Consider the following 20,967-nt stretch of genomic DNA (forward strand, 5'->3'; position numbering starts at 1 on the left):
TACTGCTGATTTAGGATAATTCAGTGGAAAAAAGTTATTAAAATCAGTTGACATGCACTACAAAATCACTACACAGTTGCTATGTTATACCTATGTGATGTTGCTTATCTTCCCCTTTATTGTTCAACGTGTGACAGTTTAGATAGCATTTACTTAACCTTTAAGCTCTTACTTTAAATGCACAACATAAAGCTGTTTTTCCTTTAACAGGAGTCAGAAGAACTGTCCTCTGATGAAGAGATGAAAATGGCAGAAATGCGACCACCACTGATTGAAACCTCCATAAATCAACCAAAAGTGGTAGCTCTTAGCAACAGCAAAAAAGGTGAGATGCTCTAAAAAGCAAATAGTTCTCATAGTTCCTTGACTCAAAATTGCTAGTTTTTCTAGTTAAATTAGGTGTTTTAATTTGTGTGTTAAAAGAAAGATGATCAATTCCCTAGTTAAGCAATGAAAACAGAAAAGAATTCTGTAGAATCTTATACTTGAGTGTATAGTAGAGAAAGCTGTACTGACCTCCTGATTTTCTTTTTTTTTTTTTTTTTGTCATCAGTTTAAAAGCAGAGGGAAAAAGGACTATTTTCTGGCTTGGGGGACTGTTAGCTTGAACACACTCTCAATATGTTGAAAGAGGATTGCAGAAAATGGTATTTACCTTGAAAACGTTCCATATTTCCTCCCTCTCCCAGGTTTTGTGGACTTGTTTAAATTTCTCAAAGAAGTTGTGCACTCTTCCTAAGGTTTAAGAATAAACTTCTCTTGTGTCAACTCTTTCTCCACTCACTTTACTCTTTGATCTGGGTTGAGAGGAAATAAGAATAAGAATTGTTTTTGTTAGCTAAGTTTTGTATTACTTCTCTGGAAGATAATTTCACTCTGGATAACTGTTTCCTTAAGAGTAAGGAATGACCTAAGATTCAGAGAAAACAAAATTAAGTCAAAGAGCAGATTGTATTTTGCTTCATGTGATGTCCTTGTCCAGGAAAAAAAGGCTCTTCTAGCTACTGTATGTAAGAAGGAAAGATTTTGAGGGTGAAGGAAAAGCGCACTGAGGTAGGTGGAAGAGTCTTCTGAGGATTACCTGGAGGTGAAAAAAAACCTGATGTTTATCAGTGTTGTTGTTGGACTTTTATGCCTGGCTAAAGTTAGTAAGTCAAAACTTTTCTCATCTCTGGAACTAGAAATTAGATTCACAAAATTTATGCTTTTGGTGCCTATAACTGTCTTTTGAAGCAAAAATTTAAATGTATTGATTTGTGCACTTGTTTGCTCATGTCAAAATCATGGCTGGCTTGAAGTCCTGCAGATCAATGATTTTTATATGGATGTGGTATGTAAGTGTGCATACATTATGAAAGAATAAATATGGAAAGATATAAATAACTCTGATCACTATTAGGTGATCCGTGAAGGATGGGAATGCATTGGGTTCCAGTTGCTCAGAAGAATATTTTTCTTTCCTATGTTTTACATACATAAAGCTCTGTACAGTTCTAGTGATCCAGTTCTTTCCAGACTGTTTGTTGTAATAAATAGCTATTTATCAATTATATAACGTTCAAAAACAAGAATTGTGCTCTTTCAAAGTTCTGCATGTCAAGCAGTGTACTTTGTTTTCGTAGTGGCTAATAGACACACAACTGAAAACTTTGGAGTCACTGCAAAAATAGAAACATCATTTGGTGGATAAGTTTGGGAAATATTACATAATGTAACACTTAGATTATGCCAAGGAAACTTGGAATAAAGCAACAATTTAAATTGCATTAACAGGTGAGGGCTATTTACATTGAACCAAATATTTCTGAAAAATTGGAACTATTACAAGCAGTCTTCTGTGAATTTATTAAAAAAAAAAAGCACAACAAAAAACAAGTTTGTGAAGGTGATAGCTTATATATTAGTTTCCAGTAATGTGTCACTAAGAAAAACATACGATTTCTAAACACCTTAACATGAACACTCTGAATGGCTATTAAACAGATGTATGTATCTATAACTAAATTGGCTTTTTTTTGTTTCAGATGATTCAAAAGATGCTGATTCGTTATCAGATGAAGCTATCCATAATAGCAATCAAAATAACAGCAACTGTTCCTCTCCTTCTCGAATGTCAGATTCTGTTTCCTTAAATACTGATAGTAGCCAAGATATTTCTCTCTGCTCTCCAGACAAAGAAACACATGCTGCTGTTTTATCCAAGATCAGGTTTGTAAAATACTTTATACAACTGAGCAAGTATAATAGCAAAATGTTATTTAATCTTTCATATGCAATTTCCATTCCTTTAATTCATTAATCATTCATTAAATAATCTAAATTGTAATGTTTTAAAGTAATGTTGACTAATGAAATGGTGCTTTAAAAAAAAAACAAAACACAAAACTTAGTACAAATTCAAAGACCAATTCTAGTGTACAAGACGTGGTTCCATTTCTTCTTATAATAAGGTATAATAATTTCATTCTTAATTTGTGTTATATACTGATATATATATATATCCAGTATACTGATAAATACTTCCAGTATATCATTTCAAAAACTTCTGTTTTTATTTGTGTAATGTTGAACATCCATGTGATTACTAACATAATTATTAAGTAGCTTTTAGAAAATTTTAATGAAAGGAGTTGAAGCTTACTACTTTTTGTGGGTTTAATTAAAATGTGCCTTTAAAAAAAAAAGCCAATGAAAACAAGACTTCTGTCTAGAATTGTGATGGAACTCAGAAGTATTTTTTTTTTAATTAAATTATTTTCACTTCATACTTTTTGACGTTTTAAGCTGTCTTTAATCATTCCTGTTCATTTTAAGTAACCATAACATGATCATGTAATTGATGACAGAAAGCCAAGTTGCTGAAGTAAGCCCTCTGTGTAATGTATTTTCATAATGGTAAGGTAGCAAATAATAAATTTGTTTGTATGTTGCTCTTTGTCCTCTATTGTGTACACAGCATGACTGTGGTGCACGTTACAATTAATTTTTCTGAAATTTCTTAAAGGAATATATTGGTCCTTTGGGTATTTCTTCTAAGAGCTGCCTTTTCTTACAGGCGAGAAGATGAAAATTTGAATAATCTTTTGCAAAATGGAGGTGAACTGAGCATTACAGTAGAAGAAAAAATGAATGTGCAAGAGAAGGTTACAAATCTGTCTGAATATGAACTAAGCCTTGAAGAAAGAATAGGCCTGATAGGAAAAGGTGTTGATCTGAGCACTCCTACAGAAGAGTCTCACAAGTTAGACCAAATAAATATGAATATCAATAAACTAGTTAGTGAAGAGGCAGTGCCAGTTCCTGTAGAAAGGTTAAAACCACAGGAAATAGCGTCAGTAAAGGGCTTTTTGAACAATATTGTAAGAGAAGAAGGTGAGCAGTTGGAAAATGGAAATAAATATCCTATGAATAAAGTAAATGGACATCCTGAGGAAGCAGTACAGCCTCCCAATAAAGAAGAACTAATGAGAAGCACTAGAGCTGATGGTGATTCTTCTGCTGAGCTGTCTGTTTCACGGAGCACTGAAGACTTGTCACCACAGAGAAGTGGTCCTGTGATGAAGTCTCACAGCATCACCAGTATGGACCCTGGTGGTCTTAAAATCTATGATATTGTCAATGACAATGGATCTCCCCAGGCAAACTCAGTGGTAAAATCTGCATCTGGTAGTGCAGATGGTAAAAACATAGTCCGAAGTAAATCTGCTACTCTTCTGTACGATCAGCCTTTGCAAGTTTTTCCTGGGTCGTCATCATCATCTGATTTAGTATCTTCTACAAAAGCTGCATTCAAGTTTGACTCAAATCACAATCCTGAAGGTGCTAATGTAGCGAGAGGATCAGTGACAGGTGGTGCACAGATGTTTTGCACTCCCCAGTATAATATTCAGTACAGCAGCAGTGCAACAGCAAAAGACACTTTGTGGTCCCAGAAACAAAACACCCAAGTTGAACAAAGCAGCTTACCTCCTTCACGTCTGCTAAGGTCTGACAGCACAGAAACCCCCAGCTATGTAAAGCATTCTGCCAATATGAATTTCTCTAATCATAACAATGTCCGAGCCAGTGCTGCATATAACACTCATCAACGGATGTCTGGGAGACATGTAGATATGTGGGCTGTTCCACCAAATGATAGACTGCTCCCTGGAGCAACCAGACACACTCTTCAAAGACAGAGTAGTGTTTCTTCTACAGCTTCTATAAATGTTGGTGATACTGGACCTTCAAGGCGGGCCCAGATTCCTGAAGGGGATTATTTAACATACAGAGATTTGCATTCAGTGGGAAGAGCTCCACCAATAATGTCAGGGCAACAGAGACCTCTTTCTGCCAGGACATACAGCATTGATGGTCCAAATGTACCCCGACCACAGAGTGCTCGGCCGTCAGTGAATGAAATACCAGAAAGAACTATGTCAGTTAGTGACTTTAATTACTCACGGACTAGCCCTTCAAAGAGATCAAATTCAAGGGTTAACTCGGAACACTCTTTATTAGACCCTACAGGAAAAAGTAAAGTCCCTCATGACTGGAGGGAACAGGTGCTGCGACATATTGAGGCTAAAAAGCTAGAAAAGGTAAAATAACTTTTAAAATTTTCTACCTTTCTGTCATCTGGGTATGGAATAAGTTAAATAATATGTTTTGAACTGCTTTTAATTGCTAGTGAAAATATACTCCTGTACTTCTACTAAAAAAGGATGTTTGTGCTGAATATCTGAGAAACAAATGATAGTCCATAAATGAACTTTATCAAGAGGGACTTTTTTCTTCAGGGTTTTACATCATACTTGCCAGCTTAGTCCAGTTACTTTAGAATACATTAAATGTCCTCTTGATCATCTGAAGTACAAGGCCAGCTCTTTTAGGCCAGGTAATTATTATTGCTGTTATTAGCATTATATTCATATTCTACTAAAATATTCCCTTACCCTTCTTGATCTTTCTCTTCTGCCTTTTCCCCCTATTTTTTCACTTCAAGAACAAGGAGAAGAAAATCAGTAAAATCTGTATAAAAGTATAGGCCTGCAGCTTCAGTTGCTGAGGAATTCAAAATCCATAATTAACATACATTTGCCTCCAAGCCAGTTGTCTTTTGAAGTTGGATGTTTGACAGATTGTTGAATGAATATTTATTGCTGTGAGATGAGAACACTTAAAAATCTTGTTCATTTCAGGAAATCACAGGAGGTTTTGATATAACTAGACATGATGAACAGGATTCTTCATGTACTTTAAATGCTATCAAAAATTTGAGCTGATATGTAGAGCTAAACAATTATATATCTTCAAAGAATTCAGGTAGAGGCTGGAAGAGTGTATTCTGTTATGCTGTCCAGCTAAACCAACTATAAAATCACTAAACATTGGGCAGAATATCATTAGCCTGATCCTGTTTCCTTGGAGGGGAAGTGAGTAAAGTAGCCAAAATACATTTTGATTAGGCAGCTAGATGGATTTTTTTTTTTTAATTTCTTTTGAAAGAACTTAGTTCATACGTTTGTGATTATTATGCCAAGCATTTCAATCTTGTTGATAGGTGAAGTAATTTATTTAGGGATGGATGAAAAAAATAATGTCAACTATGTTTTTTCTCTGGATATCCAAGTATTTGGAGGATTGGGTATGGTTTTGTTTAAGTTGCAGAAATGCTAGTGATTGAAAGGGTCTTTTGTTCTTGTTTTCAAAGAGGTCTGCACAACTGCTGCCACACCTGTTCTTATGGTCTAGTTTGAGTCACATAGAACATAAAATATTTTAAGGCTTTCATAGTATTGTGCTCCAGCATGGAGGACGCTATGTCCCACAAGGTTGTCACAAACATGACCATGTTCCAATCCTAATTAAAGGTGTATTGTCTCATCTTCCATTCTTTTGGATGTATATATCAAATCTTACATGAAACAATGGAAAGGGAAAAATTTGAGCAATGTTTGAATGCAAGAAACAGAAGTTCGGTGCGCCGACACAATTTATTTTTAGCTCTTTCTTGTATTGTCTATATTTGACATGTTAGGAATGATGTTTAATGCACGGCTGAAATCCTTTCTGGTACTGTAGCAGTGTAGTCACCTTGACTGAAAGGAAATTGATTCACTGACTTTCCCTTTATATCTGTCCATACTTTCTTTCATGCTTTTTATGTAAACCTTAATTTTTGTTTCCTGCTAGAAGGGTATGGAATAGCTGCTATTGGGTTCTTGGTTATGCATCTTATCTAACGTATCTTAGCAGTCTGTTTTTTGTATGCATGTTTCTTTTGTTCTGGCCTTGAAGCATTTTAAAGTAGCTCTTACTTAGCAGTCTAAGATTTTTTTATGAATTTAAAAGTGAATGTGTATGTAATTCTCTACTTCATATTCTCTGGGATATGATTAACTATTAAATTATGAAAAATGCAGATATGATCCTATATGGCAGCTGGCAAATATGATAATGTGGAAATTCTAAGAATTCACTATATGTTTCTTTCTTCTTCTAAAATAATGGTTTCAGATATTTGTTTGTTCTTAAAAAGTAACTTTTTAATGGGGGTGCTTAGTCTATGAACCAGACTGCTGAAGTGTTTTGAAGTCAAAAAAAAAAAATCAATATTTACTTAACAGAACTCGTTTAAGGAACAAGCGTTTATTGGAAACTGCTTTGACAAAACTTTCATGGATTTATAATGGCATTTCTTTTTTTAAGTATAAGGCATAGCTCTGACAAAAACAGGTATACAAAATGAAGCCTTATGATGAATATTTAATTCCTATGTTCTTGCCTGTTGTTATACACAACAGTATGGGTTATAGATTAATAGTCTTACCTTTGCTATGAAATAGAAATCTCTTCCAAGACTATTACTGAATTAATCACACTTTTAATTTCTATCCTGTAGTTCTTAGGAAACAGTATGTGTGGTGGTTTTAACTTCTTGAGGTTTTTTTTGTTGTGGTGATGGTGTTCTTTTATTACTATTATTTGGGGGGGGAAGAGGGGGGGAAGTGAGGCTCCTGAAATAACGTTTTGTTTGGTTTCTATAAAATTTAGTAACTGGAGTGAGTTAGCAGAGGGTCAACCTGCTGAAATAAACGTCTTGTTGGGCAAAATTAGAGAAACTGATTCTTTTTATTTCTTAGACCTTTTCACCTGATGCAGGTGAAAAAAATATTCAAGATTTTAGTTTGCATGAGGAGAGAGATTAAGTCCTGTAATAATGATTAACAGTGGATTCCAGCCAAGTTAACCAGCATCTGTCATTCCTTTGACAGGATGTAAGGGCCCATATTCCAAAGAGCTAAAATTATCCATCTGGTTGCATGGAAGGGAATATAGGTCATAAGACCATTTATAAGTTGCTGTTCTGCATATATTCTGGAGAAACAATTGGCTTATTTTATGTAAAGCATATTTTATTCTGAGATAAAGAAAAGGGTTTATTTAAATGTCAAGCTGCTCTCTAGTGGTTGGATATGAAGCTGCTCTCTAGTGGTTATCTGCCTGAGTAAAAAGCCCCTCTCCATCTTTTTTATAAGCCCCCTTTAATTATTGAAAGGCCACAATGAGGTCTTCTCCGAGCCTTTTCTTCTCCAGGCTGAACATCCCCAGCTCTCTGTCTTTCTTCATGGGACAGGTGCTCCACACCTATCATAATAAGCTGTAAATATATATAAATATGTATGGTAAATTAATAATTTTCTAGACTTGTTGAAAGTTTTCATTTAGGAATTTAAACGATGATATTGTCTGTTTAAAACACTAGAATCCCACGTTTTACTGTGTGGTAGAGGAATTTCTCATCATTTAACTTCAATAATGGATATCTTTAGGAGTTAGGTGCAAATACCTTTTATATGTCAAGGAAAGTAACTTCAGTAGGCCCGTGCACAAATAAAACTAAGTTCTTAAATGTTTATAAGAACACAGCTTTAACAATATTTGGACACCGATAAATTAAAGGAATGGTACCCATTCAGTAGCATTCAGAACCCATTAGTTATAAATTTTGATTTCAGATTTTTTTTTCTGCTTCTCTGTTTTGAACAGACTACTGAATCATCAATGAATTAGAATGATGTTTTATGGAGTTTAGTAATCAATAAATAACACTTCCAAAATAAGAAAATTATTGACCATTTTGAAAATAAGTCTTGACCCTACAAATGTTTGACCAGTACCATTTAAACTGCATGTAATACCCCATACGTAACTCTGCTATAGGTATATTATTAACGATACATTTTTTGGATGTTCAGAAACCTAGATTTGTGCCCTTTTTCTTCCCCTCTCTCATGACCGAAGGAGAATAGTTTTGTAATGTTTAGGTTCCTCTTTTTAGGATAAACTAGTATCTTATTAGAATTCTATAAGATTTCAAACAACACTATTTTCCTCACTTGCTTTTATTTAGCAAGGCTTCAAGCACTGATTTCAGGTGTTCCTGAATACTTAGAGCAAACTTTGTCCAATTACATTTAACTATAGGAATCTAGATAGCTGAGGTGAGAATGACAAGTGAAGGGTTTTCAACCTTCAGCTGTCAACTAAGTCCTGTTTAAAAAGAAAAAAAAAAAAGGAAAGAAAAGGAAAAAAAGGCTAGTACTTAGGCTTATGTGTTAAGTCAGCAGTTAAGGCCAAGATAAGTAGAGTGAAGAGTCTTGTTCCCTGAACATATTTGAGTATTATTAGTTCCTGTTCTATACCAAAAATGTATGGATTATTACGAGCTTACAGCTACATCAAACTGGTGTCAGTGACTTTTGGGACACACTGGAGACTGAGGATATACTTTTTGTAGTATATAATATTGTAGAGCTTGGAACAGTTGCAATGGTATATATTGTGCAAACAAGCCATAAGGAATTTACAAATAAGGTGTCAGATGTAAAACTGTGGAGTGTGTAGACAAATGTAGGGAGATACTTTGAGGCACTAGGGAGTTGAAGAAAACTGTCATCCACATTACTGAGTGTTTGGACTGAAATTCAGAGGAGCAGTAAGTTCACATTTGACGTTTTGTAAAGAGAAACTTTAAGGCCAAACACTGTTTTCTCCTCCTAAGCGGGGAGAAATTCTGGAGTTTTGTCTGGAAGCTTGAAACATCCATTGGCTATAGAACAGTCGAAGTATAGAAGAGGAGAATAAAGAAAGCTCACTACGTCATTGTGTGAGAGGTTATTCAAGAGCCTTGACCAAGAAATATCATGTATTGCCAGTAAATACTGTTTTCCAAGGGGGATTCCAATGACTGTGCTACCAGAACATCTGAGGAGTATGAATATGCAGAGGCATAAGACTTTGATTATTAACTTGTTTTAGTTTCACAAGATAAAGTAGTATGAAAGCAAATGTCTGCTTCAAGACTACAGACTTCTCAAAATCAGGTTTAGATGCATAGTCAGCAGACAAACCCCTAAATCTATTTATTCTTGTAAGAATTATTGCAGTCTTCTAGTCATCTATATATTTTTATTGATACTTTTTTCATTTTTTAATTGAAAAATCAGAAACTTTATAAAAACAACGTTAAATTTGCTCGGTTTTGATTTTTTTTTTTTTATGGTGGATCGTGTATTATTGTCATTTTTTTTGTGAGTTCATGTCACTGTTTTAATATTACTTCATTTGGAAGGTGGGACATGGGTGATTTGCCTTTTCTTCTGTGCCATCTTTTTATTTTGTTACGTTCTTGCAACTACAAAAGTCCACCGTGGCAAGACAATAATGCCCACTGCATTCTGTTACCCTTGCCAATACTGTGGAGGTCAGGTTTGCAAGGTGATGCAGCTCAAGACCAAGCCACTATCACTTCTGCTCTTGGAACTTGTGGCATGCTTTGTTGCCTACAGTGGCACAGGGATATGCTCACAAGGTTTCTTGCAGGCCTCTTTTTTTTCTTTAAATGAGAATTAGAATATCTTTAAATATCTCATTCATATTCTTGAATCAAGTGTTATTAGAATGTGTTGTAGACATTGCCATCACTGCAAGAGCGAAAATGCTCAACCAAACTGTTAGATCTCTGTGTGTACGTAAGTTGTTATTTGTACTGTACCAGTAATGGGGAAAACGTGAGACAAAATAGTAACAATTGGTAATTAAATGGTTTTCCACAGGTGTGTGTTTTTGACTATCAGCTATTCTTTCCACAATGTACTTGATAATGTTGCAAATTGACTGAAACCTTAGGAATTTTGATGAGCTGTGCACCAATGTTCTTTTTTCAGACACGGACATTTGAATGACTTTATTTACATGTAACTCTGCATGTAAACTGTTGATTGCGTGCTGATTTACGGTAAATAAAGGTTAAGTAGGGCTCACTGAGTTGTGTTTTATACATCACAGTGGTCCTGTTCTTGCATGGTTTTTATCTTGCATGACAATGGAATATGTCTGTATTAGTCTATGTGTAACATGTCTTGTGGTTTATGCATGCTGCACTAATCTCTGTGTTAAATCTGTCCCCTCTTTATTCAGAGCATGCTGTCTAGGTCCTTTAATTCCAATTATGCTGCAGTTAGCAGCTTTCACTATGGCAGCTCTAGGGATCTGCATGGCAGCCAGGGTAGTGTTGCCTTGAGTGTTGCAGACGGAAGAGGTTCTGGTGTGCACGTTGTTCGAGTGAGTACCTACAGGAGGCTATTGCAATTTATAGAGGGGGAAAGAATAAAATGTGAGAGATGCCCTTTAAATTGATAGTTACCCTTCTAGAGATAAACAGTGCTTTCAACGAAAAATACGATTTGTGCTGGATTTTTAATAGGTGTTAAAATACTTTGCTTTTACTTCGTATGTCTTAACTTATTGTAAGGTTTTTCAGATTAATGGCATGAGGTTGAGTTTTCTAATTATTTTTTGTATATTATTGAATATAAAAACATCTGGTTTTGCTGTACATGTTGTGAACCAGAGATAACCATTCTGAATTTGACCTATATTGAAAGTGATTGAACAAAATGTTGTTATTCTGCTTTTTTTTTTTTTTTACCAAACAAATGATATAAACTGTATTGCAAGATACTTTAGACATTCAAGAAAATGAGTGCTTTGGTTTGTAAGAAAATGAGAGGAAACAACTCCTTAACTCTGAGCGTCTTGAATGATGCTATGGTACCCATAGTGAGCAGGATAAAGTCACCAGAAGACTTTTAACCATGTAAATCCTTGAATGAGCAATATTCACTGTTGACTTTTCTTAATATGCTGGTGATCAAAGACACCTCTGCAGTTGCTGTTTTTTGTAAATATCCAGCAATATCTTCTAGGTATAGTATCTTACCTAGTAAGGTTTATGTTTTCTACATAAACACAAAGAATGTGATAGGTTTTTTTTCTTTTTCTTTTTTTTTAAGATAAAGAATAATAAAACCCTTAAAATGTATTGTTTTGGGCATCTTATGAGAACTTTTTAGTTGTTTGAATAATACGAAGACATTCATACTGTTGCGTTCTGTTTAAAGTATCCCCAGGCTTCAACTCCAGGAGACCAATGTCCAGATGAAGTGTTCATTTCAGGAAAGCAGAATTATGCATCTGCCACACTTAGTCTCAAAGATGTTCCTCCAGACAGCCTGAAGAAAGTAGCTATGCAGGTAATTATCTACATGATATCATGGATAGGATATATTTATTATTGTTTGTATAAGCATATGCTGAGATAGCAGTTGTAACTGGGGCTTCTCTAAAACATAAAACAGGATTACACCCAGCTATTTAGTAGTATAAGGATATTTAGTAGTATAAGGAAAATAGCATCCTGGTTTTGGAAAACAAAGTTTTTAACTATATGAAGGGGGTTAATTTTTATTTTCCTTCATTGAGGGCTTAGAAAGAAAAAATGTGCAGAAAAAGAAGTAATTGCAAGTGGAAATTGGAATATGGCAAATGATATCAAGGAAGCAGATTGAAGCTGATTAAACCATTTAAAGAATAAGCTTGAAATCTGTTGTGATGAAATTGCAGTGGTAAACTAGAATTCATAGAAGGCGTTCTGTATTCATGTCAAAGGACCATCTATATGGGCAGGGCTTACTGCAATGAAACTAAGTGGGTATGTGTAACTTATGATGCAGCAATTCACTTTCTTTTTATAATCTGTGTTCTTGGTTGCATTTCTATAGACATTAGATATTGGAATAATGATATAGATGTATCATTATTGATATATGTTGCATCTGTAAACTCTACCTCTGATAATGCACCAGTTTTCCCATCATGCTTTAGATTTTCAGGAAAGACAGTAGAAAATCTTGTAAATTGAATATGTCTGACCTGTACATAACCTAAGATATGCACACATATGCATACCCATTTTTCAGAATCACTTTGACAAAGAAACTCTTCTTAACAGAATAGGTTCTCTGTCCATTCACCTAGTATGGTTAAAGGTTGAAATTTGCATGCTGCAGTTATAATTTTGAAAAACAGAGTATCTTAGTATCCGTGTGTCCTCTAACTAGTGGGATAACAGTCGTAGGCAGAAAAATATGCAACTCGAGACTGTGGCATTTCTGGAGTGTGGGAATCCTACAGAGGGGTGACTGACTATTTAGGCTTCGTAAGAGTGGGAAGAAAGAAAAGGCTTCCCATCTCAATGTGGAGCTGCAGAGCCCCCTGTAGCTCTGGGGCTTCAGTAAGAAATGTTGTGACCAATGTCATCCTTAGTGAAATGGTTAGTGAATTGCATGTCTTTACAGTTGAGTACCTTACTGCCATGATTATACCTATCAAATCAGTAACAGATGGCTTAAGAAAAGAATAATGTTTATTGGAAATACCATCATTACAGTTTTGATATTAAAATCTTGAGCTTATATGTGAATTTGTTTGGAAGGTCTTTGAGTGAAGTGGTCACCAAAAGATGCTCAGAGAGCAGATAACTTCTGTATCGTAGTTGTGTGGGGTTTTGTATCTTGTGTATGATCTACTGGGAATTGTTGTGGAAATTTTATGCGATAAAAGTGCAATCTACAAGAAGATCAACCATGTGCCAATACTGTCAATTATGCTGCCAGCAAATAATAGTCTAGGTAACTCAGTGAAAAAAGCGTTTATCTAGTCTGCTTAACTAAGTTTTTGTTTTTAAAACTTATTCTCATGGTGTCAGAGCAGATGACTCTCATGAAAACTGAGTGCAGTTGTACATGATTCATAACAGTAGTTTTAGTAATGTTACTAAAATTAAAAGCAAACTTGAGAAATATTGAAATAATTAAGGAAGAATTGAGGATTGTTACTTACAGAATGTATGACATTGAGTATTCATGTTTTATTCAGATACCTTTGACAAATGGGCAAATGTGCCAGCCTCAAAGACCTCAGGCAAACTACAGCCAAGTCCATCATCTCCCTCCTCAGTCATCAGTTGCAAGACATCCATCTAGAGAACAGTTAATTGATTACTTGATGTTGAAAGTTGCCCACCAACCTCCCTATGCTCAGTCACAGTGTTCTCCCAGACAAAGCCATGAAATGGTAAAGCAAGAGGTAAGAGTGAAATCTAATTTGGATGCATGACATCTGTCTGTTATAAAGAAAAATGTGGTAGAGTTTTAACAGGATGTACCAGCAACTTACGCTTGCATCTTTTTACTGAGATAGAAATTTACTTCTTGACTACATTTATTGATCACCAACTCATTATTTATGAGTAAGTGAAAATCTCAAAGTACCAGTACAGCTTCTAGTACTTTGCAGCTATTCATTGCTCTCTGTAATGGTTCAAAAATCTGCAAATGTAGAAGTATGCAGCTGTAAACAAAAGTCAGGATTTAAAAAAAAAAAAAAGTGTGAGCATCTGATGCATGCTTGATAATAATATAATAATTAGTTTTATTTATTTAAGTTAGACATTAGATAGTGTAAGACTGGGTAAGAAATTCTCATAACCATTTGTTTTAATCTCATAACCAATTATTTGTTTGCACCAATGTTTCTTGCATTGTGGGCAACCTTCTTTCTGCTCTTGGACATAAGATGTTTCCTTTGTATTGTTTTGTTATTTGAGAAAATACTGAGAGCTTTTCTTTTTGTCTTTCTTTGCTAGAATGAGTATGTCCGCTTTTTGTGCAAAATTATGTTTTCTAATCAACTCTTCTGGCAAGAGAAAGGATAGACGTTGGTTATGTAGAACTGAGAATGAAAGTAGGAGCTAGGTTTAATTTAAAATTCAGCTAGAAGTAGCTGAATAGAAAAAAGAAATAGGAAGAGCAAATTATTCCATATGAACATGTGCATTTGCTCGGGTCATTAAATTCATTTACATAATATCTAAATATCTCTGAATTTAAAATCTACATAGATTACTATGGTTATAATAGCAGTGATATTAGGATAAAACTTATGTACAATGATATAACATGCCGTTGTATTGAAATCTTGGTTTGAATTAATATTATGAGATACAATACTGTCTCAAATTGTGATAAATGCTTTTGAGTTTTTTTCTTTTTAAAAGCTTTTGTTCATATAAATTCCATAGTAATAAATTCATGACAGTAGAATTGAATGGAAATTTTCAGCTGCTACTTAAAACATTGCTTGTAACTAATTAGATTCGAGTGAGGATTGACAAGGATCCTGAACTTGGATTTAGTATATCAGGAGGAGTCGGTGGTAGAGGGAATCCATTCAGACCTGAAGATGATGTGAGTATTTTATAGTTATGTACCTTAAAATCATTCTGATTAGCAAATGTTTCCAGTGTTTACCAAAGGAAATTAAAAAATATAAATACAGATAAATAAATAAATATATATATATATATATATATACACATATACATATATATATATATATATATATATATATATATATATAAAATAAATATATATCTCCCCTCCAAATACAAATCACTCCAGGACTTGGTGGGAGAAAAGTGAGGAAAAGTTATTTATGAAAAATAAGGGTAGTAGGTGACCACTGTGTAGCCACATGGCAACACAAAGGATTATTCTGACCGAATGTTACTTAGTGTTCCAGATATCAGTCCACAGATTTGAGATAATGAATCACGGAGTTTACACTTAGGAAGTCTCTGAAAAGAGAATATGATTTAGCCTACAGCATTATTTCTGGTGGTTGATAATTCGTCTTGACATACACATCTGCCAAATTAAACAAAGGCTTGAGTTACACAGCAGGCAGATCAGAATTTGCCCTTCAATACTTCTTTAAAGGCAGTTTCCCTGGATTTAACATCAGAAAAGGACAGCAGCCTACTATAAAATAGTATTGCATTCTCTTCTATTTAGGATGGAAAATTGAAATGATGTTTTGAATTACATCTGTACACCGTACTTTATGAAATAAGTTTTGAAAAATGTTTTATGCCTCTCTTTTTCAAGGGTATCTTTGTAACCAGAGTACAGCCAGAAGGACCAGCATCTATGTTGCTGCAGCCTGGGGATAAAATAATTCAGGTACTGTAGTCGTATAATTAACTATCATGTATAATATATCAGTTGATTTTTAATTTGCTTCTTTTCTAAGAGTAGAATGGTTAATTTTTGTGTAGATTGCCAGTATCTTTCCAGAAGCATATCAGTATTCTGTAATGATCCTTTTTTCTTCCACCTAGTATTAGGATAAGTGATACAGGCTGAAGCATTAATCAGTTGGATCATTTTTCAAATTCTGAACATTTTTCATAGTTTTGATAATTGTCCTCATGGATTGTAATAATAGTCCTTATGTCATTCAATATGGAATATGAGTGAGTTCATTTGGCTTTAGCATCATTCAGGTATTTAATTTGTAGTCATTCATATGCAGTATTCTGAATAATAAGTTGTCTGAACACTAGCAGTAGCTCCTCATGCCCTCCTTTCCCCAGCTGCATATGTCTTTTGCATCCTGCCCCTCCCGCCCCCAGTCTGCAGTTCCTGCCAGCCTTTGCTTCCTCTACCCCAGCTGACAGGGGTTGGACAAGTGCAAGCACTGGCAGAAGCCGCTTCCTTGATGACTGATACCTGCACATACCTCCTGGCTACCCCATCTGCCACAAGAGAGCCCCGAATAGTTTCTTTCAAGAGCCATGGCTTCTGGGCTGCAGCTGTGTAGCTTTTTCGATAGGAATTTAGTACCTTTCAGACCACTTCTTTATCAGATTTGTATGAAATTGTCTAATGAACTTACAGGTTATTTGTGGAAGGGTCGAGGAAGTAGACAATGGGATTATATAAGCCTTACTGTTGTAGAGAAACAGGACACTTCAACTGTGCTGTAGCCACTCTTTAAGTTGCAGAGCTAGTCTTCTGATAAAAAAAAAAAATAGTTTTACTACTACACAATTACAAGTTTGAGAGTGTTTATAGAGTTACTCGAAATGACCCGTGTCTAGATAATTGTGTGCAAGTCTTAAGATACTGTTGCATACTAGGTTAGGACATTCTGTACAGATGATGGCTTGGAATGGTTATTGCTCTTACTGCTCTCTGAACAGACTGTACACTAAACTTCCTTTGCAGCCCTAGACAGATTTAAAAATTACTGCCTTTATAACAAAGAGTCCAGCTGGTAGCAACAGCAGGTGTTAGATAATGGGATGAGCACGCACAGCTCCAAAATGAGTAGCTAAGGCTCATGACTGTCCTTAGCTGGCACCTCTGTCATTTCTCTGGTGACACCATGGCTGGCCTCTCTGTCACCGTGTAAGGGGCAGCACCTCTGGGAGAAAGGTGGGATGCACAGCTGGCAGCAGCAGTAGTTCAAACTGGACAAATTGAACTGTCATTCGGCAAGATTTTACTGCACAGACCGAATATGAATTTGCAGCAATACGCCCTGAGAAGTTGAACCATAGCCATGTTTTCCCTCTTTTCTGTGGGCTGCTTAGGATTGCCTGTGTTTGCCAAGCCAAGCCTGTCTTAGGAATGACAAAGGTACTTAGTCATAGGAAAATTGCAGCTGGGGGTGATCTCAGGAGGTCTCAAGCACAACATCCTGTTGAAAACAGTCAGCTCAGAGACTGGAATGTGTTACGTGGGGATTTATCCAGTCAGGTCCTGAAAAACATCCATGTGTAGAGACTGTATAACCTCACAGAGCAACCTGACTGACTGCTGGACTCTGCTCAGAACAGAAAAAAAAAGTTCGCTGCATCCAGTCTGAACTGTGAGCAAGGGGAATAAAATCCTAAAAGGGCCTGAAATGCCCCATGAATATTTTTTGTTACAGGCTTCAGTACTTCTTTATCTACCAGAAACGCCATTTCTAGTGTTTTAACTGAGATGTATCATCTATTCTTCATTTGCTTTTTTTAGCATAGCTATATTCGGACTGAAGAATTAGATAGATGCCTGCTGCTAATGGTTTAAAGTTCATTTTTTTTCTTTTGGTTATGTGCAAATATATTCAGTACCTGCGGGGCAAAATTCTTCCAAGGCTAACACAACTGTTTAATTCCTTGTAGCGTACACCGAAATGTTCTACCGGCATCAGCAATGTAATCCGAGAATCAGCAGTGTTTTATTGTGTGCGTTCATATAAGATGTTTTTTTATTTAAAACTTAGTTCAAGCTTAAGTAAACTAACATGAAATATGAGACTGCCATTCTGAATTCTAAATATTTCTTTTTAGGCTAATGGATACAGCTTCATAAATATTGACCATGGACAAGCAGTATCTTTGCTAAAGACTTTTCAGAATGCGGTGGAACTCATCATTGTGCGAGAAGTTTCTTCATAAATACTGTGGATAGTGGGGAAAAAGCCAGCAGGATTCATTGAAGGACTTATGGAAACTGAATATTTTGCCTATTTTTATATGTGAAAGGAACTTGAAAAGAATTATGATCAAAATTTGTACAGGAAATGAAATACTGAACTTGTGGTCAAAGGGGAATAAACCACTGTATAGAACATACAGGAAATCATTTTGGAAATGCATATGCTGAAAAAACTTGTTTTTAAGCATTATAGCAATCTAAGGATCACTCCTCCAAGAACAAACCTGTGTTGTTGTTTTGTACAGATGGTAGGTTTATTTTTGGATAATTCATACACATTACTAAACTTTGTGCAAGGCTTTGAGAAGCCTAGGTTGTAGCCAATGGACAGATGGCAGGGCTGTCTGTCCTGTAGCTGTTTATTGCCTTTATTTTTATTCACCAGATATTAATGTGTTTTGCTGAAACCACTTCTGTAGATATGAACAGGGGATATGAAATGTTGGCTTTGATATGTGCACATTGTATAGATGAATGGGTAGATGGAAGGTGGTGCTGTTTGGACAGAATAAAGGTCAGGTAAAACTGCTATCTGCTATCTAAATCTGGAATCAAGAAAGAAGTAAAAGTGTTTAGTTCTGGAATGTACGTCTACCAATAGAAAATGCAATATAAGATGATGGTGTTTTTTAGGAAGACTGTAATTACAAATTTGTGATATCCTACAGGATTTGTTCCTTATGTAGTCATTGAATATTCATTTGCCACGTGTGATTCATGTTTAGTTGGGTTTTCTTGAATACACAATTTTTTTCAACTGTGCTGTGGAAATGTGCCCAGAGGTTTTTCTGTGCTGTGGAAATCCCCAGTTTTGTGCAAATGGTGATACTTTTATCTTTATAAAAAGTACTCCATTTTAACCTTACAGATTTTTAAAATGAAACCGAAATGGCCAGTTTTTAAGGTTGTTGCCTGTAATACACATTTGAACACACACAAAGTAAATGATGCAGGAAGGATTATGAAAGTCATGTTGATTTAGTTTGGCCTTTGCATTGCCTTGTTAATCAAAAAGGAAACCATACACATGGCGCTAGGTAACCAAAGCAAGTTTGTGAAACTTTGAACAGTGACGGAGAATTGCTGTGGTGAGATGGAGAGCAAAGGGAGGGTGTACTTACAACCCACCAGTTCGTAATGATGTTTCTTAAAGGGCTGTTCCTACAGGTAACATTAAATGTGAACTAGACACTTCAGAGTCATTAAAGGGTTTCTAACTATATTAATGTAATAGTGATTTACCACAGGCTGCCTTTGTTCCTTATTACTGTATAAAATATTCAATTATGCTTGTATTAATTTTGTTTACCAGAAACATTAACTTTATTTTTCTTTCTCCTTTGTAATTGAATAAAGACTGCATAATCTGCAGTGATAATTAATACACGGTTGTTATGGACCAGGGAAAAGTGCCATAGAAGACCAGTAACTGTTTTTAATCAGGGCTAATGGTTAGCCTGTCATTGGAGCAATATTCAGTTATTGCAGTTCATTTTTATTTGCATATAAGTTGGTAGTTTGAAACAGATATAAGTTACTTTTTTCCACCCATGTGTACAAAAGTAAATTCTTTTAATAAAGCTAGCAAAAACACCAGCCTCCTTTAGTTTTGGGGAAAAGAGCTGAAAGAGAGGAAATATTTAGCTAGCAGAAATAGGCAGTACTTCGTAAGTAAGTGAACTCAAATATTATTGCACTTCTTTCAAAGATGTTAACTATTGCTTATTGTACTGTGTATAGTTCTAATAATTTTAATTGAAACCCTTTAACAACTCTTTGTATATTTTACTTCTTTTTAGTTGATTTTCAGTAATATTTACATAGGAAATAATTTTTTTGATATATTAGCAGAAATGTGCTGTATTTTGATAAAAATTCACTTATTTTCTGTGTGCTGTTAATCTTTAAAAAAAAGAATGAGAAACATAGCTATATAATGGCAGGCTTCAGCGTTCCCTTTCTGAGATGTGTTTTGTTGTTGTTTATTTTTTTAATGAAAAAGGAAAATGTTCACATCACATGTTCATTACTTTTAATCATGTTATTTTTATCACACACTGCCTTTTAAAGGGAATGCATACAGACGAGTCCTAAATTAACTTGGTCTTCTACATAACCTGTATCTTTAGGAAGGGGAAGTACAAAAAGCAGAACTGATTCTTTACTGATCTTGTGTACATTGTGACTTTGTATACGTTTTACAGTACATTTGAGTATATCACTGAAGAATTGTACCGTGTTGTATTTTGCTTTAATGTTAACAGAGTTTTAAAATATATTATGTCACTTAATTTTCAGATTTACGTATCACATGACAATTCTACCAGGAAGTGTTTCGCTATGGTAGAACTGTAGTAATGGGGATTTATAGCAAGAAGTTTAGTACTTCTTGTGGAAACAGTTGGCCAAAGCTTGTCTTTGTTAAATTAGCAAATTAACCGTGAAATAAAACATGAATTATACTGATTTTACTCAGTAAACTTTGGAGTTTTTAATGGATTGATATGTGTTTGTTCCTTCTGTGTCTGTGTGTAAAGGTCAATACATGTCAAGCTAGATGACTTTGCAGAGTGGGAGAAAGATGTCTCCTGAACTAGTCCAGCCAGGATTCAGCAGGAGAAGAGACAGTAGCAGCACTTTTCATTTTGAATGCATCTTAAACTACATTTTGAATAGGAAAAAAAAAATCCATCAACAGCAGCAGTCACTCAGCATGGCAGTGAGTTGATGCAAACTGTTAATTCATTCTATTCTGAATAGTTCATTAAAGAATCAGTTCAACTGATGTAATGAAAAGATGAAGTCTCCCACATATTTATTATGTAAATATTTTTGAGTTACTTTTTTGGACTGGAGTTTAAAAAATGTGTATATACTTGAAAGCATTCTATGAACACAAACATAGCAATAAGCAACACACAGAATCAAACCTTTATCATTTGGGGATTTTTGTTTGTTTGTTTAGAAATTTTCCCTTGTGAACAGCTATGAAATGTTTTTATCAATCAGCATTTATTCAACATTCCAAATTTTTGTATATAATTAGACTGTTTCTGAGGTAACACATGGAGAATAGATAATAAACTAATGCTCTTTAAAGCTGTGCGTAATTGACTTATTTAACTTCTAGGAAATTCTCCATGACACAAGTTTATTCTTCTGTAGTTTCTGTAGACCCTAATCCTCTATCAATATCCATTAATGCTCCATGCATCTCAGTGCGACAGGAGTCTGCTCAAATTGATTTAATTGC

The 20,967-nt window shown here is 35.0% G+C and overlaps 1 protein-coding gene across 8 annotated transcripts in view; it reads left to right on the forward strand.

Annotated features, from left to right (window-relative positions):
• ERBIN (erbb2 interacting protein) overlaps positions 1–20,967 on the forward strand; it is a 124,823-nt gene that overhangs the window by 102,457 nt on the left and 1,399 nt on the right. For 6 of the 8 annotated variants that reach the window (XM_050716138.1, XM_035553466.2, XM_035553468.2 and 3 more), the window contains 9 exons: positions 211–325; positions 2,025–2,208; positions 3,056–4,580; positions 10,465–10,608; positions 11,448–11,579; positions 13,264–13,473; positions 14,541–14,633; positions 15,333–15,407; positions 17,567–20,512. In XM_050716138.1, the coding sequence (XP_050572095.1) occupies positions 211–325; positions 2,025–2,208; positions 3,056–4,580; positions 10,465–10,608; positions 11,448–11,579; positions 13,264–13,473; positions 14,541–14,633; positions 15,333–15,407; positions 17,567–17,674 (2,586 nt within the window). In that variant the 3' untranslated portion in view covers positions 17,675–20,512. Of the gene's footprint in view, positions 1–210; positions 326–2,024; positions 2,209–3,055; positions 4,581–10,464; positions 10,609–11,447; positions 11,580–13,263; positions 13,474–14,540; positions 14,634–15,332; positions 15,408–17,566; positions 20,513–20,967 lie in introns of those variants that run through there. The other 2 variants (XR_004779800.2, XM_035553470.2) reach the window with 2 other exon arrangements.

This window comes from Cygnus atratus, chromosome Z (assembly GCF_013377495.2).
Source record: "Cygnus atratus isolate AKBS03 ecotype Queensland, Australia chromosome Z, CAtr_DNAZoo_HiC_assembly, whole genome shotgun sequence".
NCBI classification, from domain to species: domain Eukaryota; kingdom Metazoa; phylum Chordata; class Aves; order Anseriformes; family Anatidae; genus Cygnus; species Cygnus atratus.